Source organism: Conger conger, chromosome 16 (genome assembly GCF_963514075.1).
Source record: "Conger conger chromosome 16, fConCon1.1, whole genome shotgun sequence".
Classification (NCBI taxonomy): domain Eukaryota; kingdom Metazoa; phylum Chordata; class Actinopteri; order Anguilliformes; family Congridae; genus Conger; species Conger conger.
In genome coordinates, this window is record NC_083775.1 from 20,256,369 (window position 1) to 20,267,854 (window position 11,486).

The 11,486-nt window shown below is 47.7% G+C and overlaps 1 protein-coding gene across 2 annotated transcripts; it reads left to right on the plus strand.

Moving 5' to 3' along the window:
• Positions 1-1,205: 1,205 nt before the first annotated feature.
• Positions 1,206-10,749, plus strand: xab2 (XPA binding protein 2). Of its 2 annotated transcripts, none has more exons than XM_061225366.1 (19): positions 1,206-1,329; positions 2,294-2,442; positions 2,696-2,819; positions 3,000-3,197; positions 3,273-3,407; positions 3,862-4,026; positions 4,604-4,748; positions 5,520-5,671; positions 5,878-5,997; positions 6,420-6,551; positions 7,109-7,240; positions 7,748-7,861; positions 7,979-8,141; positions 8,473-8,663; positions 8,780-8,902; positions 9,357-9,528; positions 9,656-9,782; positions 9,949-10,061; positions 10,205-10,749. In XM_061225366.1, the coding sequence occupies exons 2-19, from the start codon at positions 2,357-2,359 to the stop codon at positions 10,264-10,266; spliced, it is 2,454 nt and encodes an 817-aa protein (XP_061081350.1). In that variant the 5' UTR covers positions 1,206-1,329; positions 2,294-2,356; the 3' UTR covers positions 10,267-10,749. The 2 variants fall into 2 exon arrangements, with proteins under 2 accessions (XP_061081350.1, XP_061081349.1); XM_061225365.1 differs by lacking the exon at positions 1,206-1,329 and adding an exon at positions 1,570-1,734.
• Positions 10,750-11,486: the final 737 nt, after the last annotated feature.

An 11,486-nucleotide genomic window follows, 5' to 3' on the forward strand; every position in this document is an offset into this window, starting at 1 on the left:
TGCTAACATCTAGTGGACAAAGGAGGGAATGCAACAGATGACAAGATGAAAGATTATGAACAACCTTCTCAGCAAAAGCACTCATCCTCAGTTCCCTGGCGTGTCTGGAATATGAACCTGGCCATGGCACGTCTGACCGTGACTGGGGTTCCACCAGGGGATGCGTAATTGGCCATAGTGTCATCAAGGAGGGCCTCAGATCTGACACCATGCTCAAGTGACTCCTCTACTCATGTGGAGCACTGCGGTCTGCCTGCACCTGCTGCAAGTTCAATTTACTTTCATAGACACCCCAGGCGCCACTGTGGCTAGAGCAGCTCCAGTACATTCAGTCTACTGTACACACCTCAGCTTGGTGCTGGATAGCCAGCAAGGACAACACATAGGGTCTGGTTTACTAAGACCATTAGCATATTAAAAACCTTTGAGCATGTGCAAAACTAACAATACAACCAATAATTGGTGCAAAACAAATACCAAATGAAAACCTAATGAACAAAATGGTTTTGTGTGGTCTGAAAAGGTTTTGCAGGGGCTAAAGGTCTTAATGTCTGGGCACACATTGTGACAGAAATCAGGAACATAATTTGGTCATATGTCACACTGGGCAAGAAGATGGCCTGTTCCAGCAAAATGCGAGACAGTGATGACACTGGGGTTGGGCAGAAGTATTCCCCTTGTGCAAGTGAGCCAGAGATGAGAATACAGGCCAGAATACAGCGTGGATCAATGCAAGATGGTGGTCTGTCGGTGTCTACTGATGGCCCCTTAGCTGAAATAAAATAAATAAAATAAATTCCATATTTATACATGCCAATCTACAGTTACATGTGTCCTGCATTTGCAAGTGTTTCGTGCTAAGGAACATAAACATTGGATCACAGCCAAGCACCTTTGGGAAGTTGTGGATGGACCTGAATGCCACCATTAAATACTTGTTAAACATCCATCTGTAGCTGTCAGTGTAGGTATCAAACATCCCTACGGTTCCACGGGTAGGAGACTTGTTTAAGGATATTCTATCCAAAAATTAAATGAGCAAATTTGCATGTTTTTTTCTAACAACCTACAATATGTATGTAAAAAAAAGATTAGATTCACAAGCCAACTTTGGAACTTTTTCTGATAAAACTTATCAGAACTCGTGATATGACTAGTTCCTGTTTATAGGCACACCCTAGCAAAATAAATGTGGATGGGAATAGGTATTTTATTGTAGACTTCACCATAGCACGTTTAGAGTACCGGCGAACTATAGGCTACGACATATCCGCTTGCTAGCATTGGACGCATTGATCAATTGACTTTACAACGACGCTAATATTTAGTGTAAGTATATAAAATTGGCTGTGGTCCATTTTCGACTGTTCATCGTTGTCTCAGATGGGAAAACTCATTTTGGGGATCTCCCGTGGGGATCGTACTTTGGCTTCTGGCACAAACAAAATAAAGACATTATCTTGTTAGATGAAGTTTCTTTGTATTTGGACGGACCTAGTTGGTTCGAAAGTTGCGAGTCCAAGAAAATAACGTAGAGCGATTGGTTGCTTTAATGAGTGTCCCTTCATTGTCCAATAAACGTTAACCAAGGGCGGGGAATAGCTTTGCGTTGAACACACGTTGGGAAGGTTTGGAGTTTGGGCTCGTTTTAAGAAAAAACGTAAACTAAAAGTGACATTTTCCGTTTGTTAAGTAAACATGCCGTCTTTGACAGACAAGCCGGAGGTTATATTTGTAAGTATCACACGCTTATGCCTTTAATTACTGCTTATTCTGACAGGCATTTTTCGGAAGGATCTAGTTATATGGAGGCCCATTCGAAGCCTCGGGATTAGACTGATTTCTTCCTCGAATTTAGTTAACCGTTACGGAAGTAGTTTTATTCCCTCTGTATCTCGATAGCTACAACTGTCTTGAAGTCTAATTGCGAGGAACTGCTTACCCAACCAATGCTCTTTCAATTTATAAAGTAAATCCATGTTTAATCCAGTCGGTCGAAGCTTCTTAGCAATACGAAGATTGGTTGGCGAACGATACGTCTGTTGCTTGCTAGCAGTTAACTAGCAATTTGGCTATCTAGCTAGCTGCAAAGGTTTTTCGGCTATTTACGAACCTTTATTTACCGGTAGGGTTGCATTAGCTATCAGCTGCTAACGGGATGATTTTGCTAGCTAGCTTGATGTACCTTGATGTCCAACTTCCGTACACGAAAGTGATGTAACACTTATTATAAACTACTGATTTGTTTTCTCCGCCTATTGGATATGCAATCAATGCATCTTCTTTCCCTCAGGAAGAGGATGACCTGCCATACGAAGAAGAGATCATCCGGAACCCGTACTCCGTTAAGTGTTGGATGCGTTATATCGAGTACAAACAGAATGGCCCTAAATCTGTGCTGAACATGATATACGAGCGAGCGCTGAAAGAGCTGCCTGGAAGGTAGACACTCTTACGTTCACACACTTCCCCTCGTCTGTGTGTACCTCCTCAGTTAAGATGTATCGTAGATTACCTGTGTATTCTTGCAGCTATGTAATTTATATGTTGTGTTGCAGTTGCATGTTGTGATGTAATTTCGTGTATGTGTGTGTACCTGTTGTTATAAGCTGTGGTATATGGACCTGTATGTGTGTGTACCTGCAGTTATAAGATGTAGTACATTTACCTGTTTTATTTGTGTGTGTGCCTGCAGTTATAAGTTGTGGTATAATTACCTGAGAGAGAGGAGGAAGCAGGTGAAGGGAAAGTGCATCACAGAGCCGGGTTTTGAGGAGGTCAACAACTGTCACGAGAGAGCGCTGGTGTTTATGCACAAGGTACCAAACGCATGCGCACACACACACACACCCTTAAACATACAGCTGCATGATTATATCCCTACACAATGCCACAGCATCAAAAAACACATGTGTTCATGCCCATGCAAATGTGCACACACTTGCTTCCGTGTGTTTACTCTCTCCACCTCCCCTCCTCCTTCCATTCCTCTCACCCAGATGCCCAGAATCTGGCTGGATTACTGCCAGTTCCTGGTGTCTCAGTGCAAGATCACACGGAGCCGGCGCACCTTCGACCGCGCCCTGCGTGCCCTGCCCATTACCCAGCACCCCCGCATCTGGCCCCTGTACCTGCGTTTCGCCCGCAACCTGCCCCTTCCCGAGACGGCCATCCGCGTGTATCGCCGCTATCTGAAGGTGAGGTTCTGTTCCCCAGCTGGTCATTCCTCCAGCCGCTCTCTCGCTCCCTCTCACAGTCCCTCTCCCTTCCAGCTTTCCCCAGAGAATGCTGAGGAGTACATCGATTACCTGCGGTCTGTACACCGCCTGGACGAAGCGGCGGTCAGACTGGCAGCCGTCGTCAACGACGAGAGCTTTGTGTCCAAGGAGGGGAAGTCCAACTACCAGGTGAGACAGTCCTTCATCCTTCACAGACATGTGATGATCAACTGACTGAAGAGGAGGTTTCTTGGAATGTTAATTTTTCAAAATTCTAAGTGGGTGTTCTAGAACTCCATTGCTTTCAGTTACCAGTAGTGATTGTGACATCAGCCTGAGAATGGTTGGTAAAGAACATTCTAATGACATATTGGTGATCTTACACCTTAAAGGGTTATAGCTCTACCTGTAGGAGACAACCTGGGCTGTAGGAGAATCCATTCTCGGCAGTTAGCTTGCTCACAGACACCATTGCAACTTGGTTTTGACTTGAGCAAAGGGGGATCTGGAAAATATTGGGTACTGCTCCAGTGTTGAAGCAATCCACCCTAATGTGTGATTATTGTGCTGGAGATGGGAGTATGTGGAAGTTGTTCCATTGCTTTAATGTTGCGTATGCTTTGTTTTGTGCTTCATGGTACAGCTATGGCATGAGCTGTGTGACCTGATCTCCCAGAACCCAGACAAGGTCAAGTCCCTGAATGTGGGGGCTATTATCCGTGGCGGCCTGACCCGCTTCACTGACCAGCTGGGAAAACTCTGGTGCTCCCTCGCAGACTACTACATACGGAGCGGGCACCTGGAGAAGGTATACACATGTACTGGGTCTCTCTCTCTCTCTCACACACACACACACACACACACACACACACACACACACACACATTAGCTTTACTGTAGACAGCAGGGATGAGCAATTTGCGGTCCTCGAGGGCTGAGAACTGCAACCTCCCTTTGCCTAAGAGTCCGGTGTGAAGACAGTCTGGCCAATCGGTAGCACTAACTACCCAGGGGAGAAAGAAAACCAGGGCTGGATTAGGATTGATGTTGAGTTGATGATCCCTTCCCTGGTGTGCCGAGTGGTTACCTCGGGGTATATCACAAAGCAGGATTACTGCGTTAGCAGGATAAATTCAGAGTTAAACCTAGAACCAAAACTTGAACATGGGCTGAAGGGAAAACAACAGCTCTGGGTTTTATTCAATGAATTTATCCAGCGTGGTACACCTCCCTGGAGAAGGTGTACATATGTTACTGAAGCTCGTATACACACGTGTGCATTCATTAGTCTGCGTAAAAAGAATCACAAGTGTCCTTAGGATGAACTCTTTACGTTTGGGAGGTTGCTTATGGAGGCGGTGTTGACTTTGGCCACTCCCCTCCAGGCGCGGGACGTGTATGAAGAGGCCGTCCAGACGGTGGTGACGGTGCGGGACTTCACCCAGGTGTTCGACAGCTACGCCCACACCGAGGAGACCGTCATCGCTGCCAAGATGGAGACCACTGCTGAGATGGGCCAGGACGAAGAGGGTGAGACCCACCACGCTTTTCGCTGCTGCATTTACCGTGAACGCTGTTTTAACATGGGTACTCATTCAGCAGAATCTCTGAATCAAGTACAACCTTATAGATTAGTGCTTTCACTAAGGCCATATGGGCAGTGTTACAGTAGATGTTGGACGTATCTCTCAGACACACACATACACACATACACAGGCACAAATGCATAGATACTCTACCTCAGACACACAGGCACATGTGCGCATACACATGTACACGGGCATACACTCTCGCACACACATGCACACACACTCTCTATCTCTCACTCTCTCACACACTTTCACGCTCACTCACACTCACTCACTCACACTCCCACACTCTCTCACTCCCACACTCTCTCACTCTCTCTCTCACTCCCACACTCTCTCTCTCACTCCCACACTCTCACTCTCTCTCTCTCACTCCCACACTCTCACTCTCTCTCTCTCTCACTCACACTCACTCACACTCACTCACACTCCCGCACTCTCTCACTCACTCTCTCACTCACTCCCACACTCTCTCACTCTCTCTCACACTCACTCACTCCCACACTCTCTCACTCTCACTCACTCCCACACTCCCTCACTCTCTCACTCCCACACTCTCTCACACTCACACTCACTCACTCACTATCTCACACTCTCACTCTCTCTCTCTCACTCTCACACTCTCTCTCACTCTCTCACACTCTCACTCTCTCTCTCACTCACTCTCCCACACTCACTCTCACTCACTCTCTCTCTCTCACACCTCCCGCAGAGGACATTGACCTGGAGCTGCGGCTGGCACGCTTTGAGCAGCTGATTGCGCGGCGCCCCCTGCTGCTGAACAGCGTGCTACTCCGCCAGAACCCCCACAACGTCCACGAGTGGCACAAGAGGGTCAAGCTGTACGAGGGCAAACCGCGGCAGGTGAGCCAACGTTAACGTTACGTCAGTGGGGCCCTTGCTGGGTGGTTCTGAGGGCTAGAGTTTAGCAGCTGATCTGAGATCAGTGTGGTGTCTGCTTCCTGACCATCAGTAGCCGTTCCAGGGTCAGTGGGGCCCTTGCTGTGTGTCTTGGGTGGTACTGAGGGCTAGAGTGTAGCAGCTGATCTAAGGTCAGTGTCTGCTTGCAGATCATCAACACGTACACGGAGGCGGTGCAGACGGTGGACCCCATGAAGGCTACGGGGAAACCCAACTCGCTCTGGATCTCTTTCGCCAAGTTCTACGAGGAGAACGAGCAGCTGGATGATGTGAGTCAGGCCCCCTTAAACACGCCGCGATACTCCCGCTCGATGCCGCCGCTGAACCTGCCGCGGGAGCGAACGCGCGCACACAGAACATTGCATGACTAATGCGGACATACAAGCATCTAAAATTCAAAAAAAATTTTTAGTTTGTGGCTGAATTTTACTGCGTCGGACATCATTGTCTCTCGGCAGTCTTTTTTCTCCTAATACACTACTGCTGGATCATCTTCTGAATGAAGAAAAAAAAAAGTACTTGATTTGTTCTCATTAAATGGCTTAGCATTGAATGGATCTCTGGCATTTGCAGTGTCAAAACGAACTTTAGCGACCAGTGGCCAAAGCTAAATCCACCAAAATGGCGCATGGACACTTTAACTTTAGTCTTACTCACTCTAACCTCGTCGTCCCTCTCGCCCACTCTCCAGGCTAGGACCATCTTTGAGAAGGCCACGAAGGTGAACTATAAGCAGGTGGACGAGCTGGCGGGGGTGTGGTGTGAGTACGGGGAGATGGAGCTGCGTCACGAGAACTACGAGCAGGCTCTGCACATCCTGAGGGTAAGGGCACGCGCATTGACACACACACACACACACACACACACACACACACACACACACACACATACACACACACACACACACTTTAATAATTTTATTCATGTCCACATACAAAAGTAACAATAAAGAACAAAAACAATATAGACACGGTACAAAATAATGACGTTGTATACTTGCAGGAGTATACAATGTATACAGTGTGTTCTTGATTGCGGTGCAAACAGATTGAGAGATTAAGTCTTGATGGTAGGACTTGTAATCTTGCTTTAACTGTGTAAATGACAATATCCTCATCAATTGCAGTATTAAGTGCTAGTTTCCTTGTAAATGTAAACTGGTCCAGTGTTGTTGTTGTTAGTCCATCAGGACCCTCCGAGCATTAAACGATGTGAACTGATGCAGTGTCTGTACCCAACAGCTGCTCTTATGAGCCGGTCAGTGAGAATGTCCTCTGACTCTGTCGCAGTCTCCGAGTCAGCTCATACCCACGTCATTTAGACCACACACACACACACACCCTCTGCTGCGCTCAGTAACTGTCATTTTCACGCCCGCAGAAAGCCACCGCCATCCCGTCCAAGAAGGCCGAGTACTTCGACTCCTCCGAGCCGGTGCAGAACCGCGTCTACAAGTCCCTGAAGGTGTGGTCCATGCTGGCTGACCTGGAGGAGAGTCTGGGTACATTTCAGGTAACGGCGGCTGTAACCTTTACCCACTGCCCCCCACACTCCCATAACTCCATTAGACCCCATGATGACGTGTCAGTCTGAGGTGCACCACCCCATGTGGAATAGTCTGCCAGTACATGTAGTGGAGGCAGAAACACTGGAGGTTTTCAAACCCAGGCTTGATACAGTGCGAGATTCTATTTAGCTTTTCGGCAAACTAGGCAGTAGGTACAGGGTTAGGAAAAGGTGAGCATTGCTGGGCTGAATGGCCTGTTCTTGCTATTATGTTATGTGTTGTCAGTTCACTGCTGTACTGAAGCTTTATTGTGATTGGGTGGTGTTTTACATCCATTTATCTGGCTTTTATCTGGTTTTTACCACCAGTGTGGATTCCATGACCTTTCACGCACACAATAGGAAGTGGAGAGTTGTGTAAAGGATGTGTGTCGGTTCTGTAGCGGGTGTTTCATGGTGGTGCCGTGGTTTGGCGCTGTTGTGTTTAAGATGAGTTTGGTTTCTCCCCGCCAGTCCACAAAGGCGGTGTATGACCGTATCATCGACCTGCGCATCGCCACGCCCCAGATCATCATCAACTATGCCATGTTCCTGGAGGAGCATAACTACTTTGAGGAGAGCTTCAAGGTTGGTGCACCTGTGCTTGAACCTGCTGTCACCACAGGGGTCAGAGGTTGTATAACCCCTGAGCGTGGTGATGTCACTGACCCCTATCCTCCCCCCGTTTATGTGTGTCCCCCGCAGGCCTACGAGCGAGGCATCGCCCTCTTCCGCTGGCCCAATGTCTACGACATCTGGAACACCTACCTCACCAAGTTCATCGACCGCTACGGAGGCAAGAAGCTGGAGAGGGCCCGGGACCTGTTTGAGCAGGCCCTGGACGGCTGCCCTGCCAAATTTGCCAAAAGTAAGTGAACACAAATCACTTTTACACTGTTGACCTGCTCACCAGATGTCTGCTTGGGGCAGAAGACTCATCCATTTGTAAATGACTGTTTAGATCAGAGGTCATCAAACTTAAATGAGCAACCAGTGGCTGAGAACCCAGATAAAATGGCTGACCAACACCTTCATCCAGCATTCACTGTAGGCTGCAATACCTGGGGGGTGGTGGTCAATAGAAGATGCTTGGATAATGTGAGGTATATTATTGGCTACGATGGGTAATGGTGTTTGTATGTGTGTTTCTGATTGGTTTAGATGGTTTGTGGTAATTCAATGTGTGTTGTGATTGGTAGCGATATACCTGCTGTACGCCAAGCTGGAGGAGGAGTTTGGGCTGGCGCGGCACGCCATGGCGGTCTACGAGCGGGCGACGGAGGCGGTGGAGACGACGGAGAGGCACCACATGTTCAACATCTACATCAAGAGGGCTGCAGAGATCTACGGAGTCACACACACCCGAGCCATTTACCAGAAGGCCATCGAGGTTCTGTCTCTGTCTCTGTCTCTCTCCCCCTCTCTCTTTCTCTCTCTTGCGCATGACTGAAGCCTTTGTGTGTGTTGCAGATCACATGATTGAAACTGTGTGTGTGTGTGTTGCAGGTGCTTCCAGATGAGCACTCCAGAGAGATGTGCCAGCGTTTTGCTGACATGGAGAGCAAACTGGGCGAGATTGACCGGGCGAGAGCCATCTATTCCTACTGCTCCCAAATCTGTGACCCCAGGGTGAGAGACCATGCCTGACCCCAGACAATACACACTGACCTCAGACCTGCCCTAAACTCACAATACACACTGACCCCAGACCCAGACCTGCCCTAAACTCACAATACACACTGACCCCAGACCCAGACCTGCCCTAAACTCACAATACACACTGACCCCAGACCCAGACCTGCCCTAAACTCACAATACACACTGACCCCAGACCTGCCTGAAACTCACAATACACACTGACCCCAGACTTGCCCTAAACTATCGCACCATATCCAGAAACCTTGGAATAAATCAAAGATTTTTTTCAAAACCACAAATTCAGTCTGAGACAGTTAAAAACCTCAAACACTGATCTCTCCAGGAAGGCCTCAGATCACAAGCGAGTGTACACTTTCACAGAGTAAATCGCATGAGGCAGTGATTTTGACTGAGGCGTCCCCCCCCCTCTCTTTCTCTCCCTCAGATGACCCCTGCATTCTGGCAGACCTGGAAGGAGTTTGAGATCCGGCACGGGAACGAAGACACCATTCGGGAGATGCTGAGGATCAAGCGCAGCGTTCAGGCCACGTACAACACGCAGGTCAACTTCATGTCCTCTCAGATGCTCAAGGCCACCGCTAATGCCACTGGAACCGGTGAGAAGCGTGCAGTGTGCACACTCCCGAACACAGCATGCTAAGAGCATACAGAAAATGTACTTGCACCTCAATTACACAAAAACAGATGAGCGCAGACTGACCGTGTGCTTGTGCTTGTGTGCAGTGTCAGACCTCGCTCCAGGGCAGAGTGGAGTTGACGATATGAGGATGTTGGAACAGAAGGCTCAGCAGCTGGCAGCCGAGGCGGAGCAGGACAAGCCCCGGCCCAAAGACAAGATCCTCTTCGTCAGGTACGCGCTGCTGCGCTGAAGCACAGAATAGCGCTGCAGTTTTTGACCACTAGAGGCTGCCTTACGCCTTCTATACACATTGGAAAATTGCGTTCTGCTATTATAACTTACATTTACAACAGATACCTTTTCAGGATTCAGATCTTGTATTTTGTGCGTTTTCTAGGAGTGACACCTCTCGCACCGAACTGGCTGAGCTTGCGAAGCAGGCTAACCCTGACGAAATAGACATTGATGACGAAGATGATGAGGAAGAGGATGAAGGTGGTGAACCGGAAGGTGAGTTGAGCCACTGTGCGTATGTGCGTGTGCATCTGTTTGTGCATCTGTGAGTGTGTGTAAAAGGGGTGTGAAAAAACAGCACGAGTGTAAGTAAACATTGAATAAATGCATGTGTTCGTGATGTGTTCTCTCTTCTACAGAGGTGCAACTGGAGCAGAAGAGTGTCCCCACAGCTGTGTTTGGGGGGTTGAAGCAGGATTGAAATGCCAAAGGACGATGATGTCACATCGATGAACAATGAACAATACACCATCAGCAGCGTACACATGTCTCTGTCTAAGCTGATATAGGCACACTGCTGAACGCTTGTGGGACCCATAGAAAGTGTTTTATTAGACTATCTTCTCTCTGTGTCACATTGCATTTTAAAAAATACAGTCCCAGACCGCTGAATAAAATGTGTGTGTGTCTGGTTACTGTTGGCCAGCCCCCTAAAACCAAACCTCCACTGGAATTCTGAATTGTAGCCTTGCGTTGTTGCTGTTGCCTCTTATTTTGGTCAATTATCAGGGCACAATCCTGTTGGCAAACCCGCCTCCGACCCTGGGTATGGTCACGGCTCAATACCAGACCGCATCGCACATTTCAACCCAGTTATTTTCCAGGATCCATGTCTCGTATTCTTTGCACATCTGAAATGCAAATTACAATGAAAAAAAAAACAACGCTGCTACATTTATGCAAAGTGGAGTCCACTGTGATGTTTGCTTGGTTTTCTATAGAACTGGGCTAGGCAGCCCTAGTCCTAGTGTGCCATTGACGTTTCAGTTTTTAGTTTCATCTGAGCTTGACCCCAAGGGTTTAATGGATGATTAAAAGTCTGAGCCCAAATATTCTGAATGTTGAAATGCCGAGTGCCTCCAGCAGATGGTCTCTTGCATTCTTTAAACCTGATCAATTACATCAAATTAAAATGAATCAAATTATATACCATCTCTGGCACTCGAGAACCGGGGCTGCTATAAAAGCTTGTGCTGCCTCCATAGATATTCTCTGAGGACCAGATATTCAGATGAATTGGAGCAGTCGATTACTCCGTTAACTTGCCTCACCTGGTTACCTGGGTCTCAGCAGAGTACTGATTGTAAGGTGAAAACAAAAGCCAAAACCTGTAGTTCCTCAGGACCAGGGTTGGACACCAGTGGTGTCAATGTGTCATATGCACATTGAGGCAATAGCAAACTGTGATTACCTGAAGTGCAACTTCTGTTTCATCCTCTTCATGACTGGCATTTCCCATACAGTGCTGCCAACTTACATTGTGTGCGTTTCTTACTATATTAGAGGATCCCTTTCCATAAAGAAGTGGACACTGCAACTGTGGCAGGCATGTGAGATTGTGTCGCACTGTAAATGTCAAGATGCTCTATAAAAACGGGCATAAGGCTCTAACTCAAAGGTGAATCTCAAACTACTTAAATG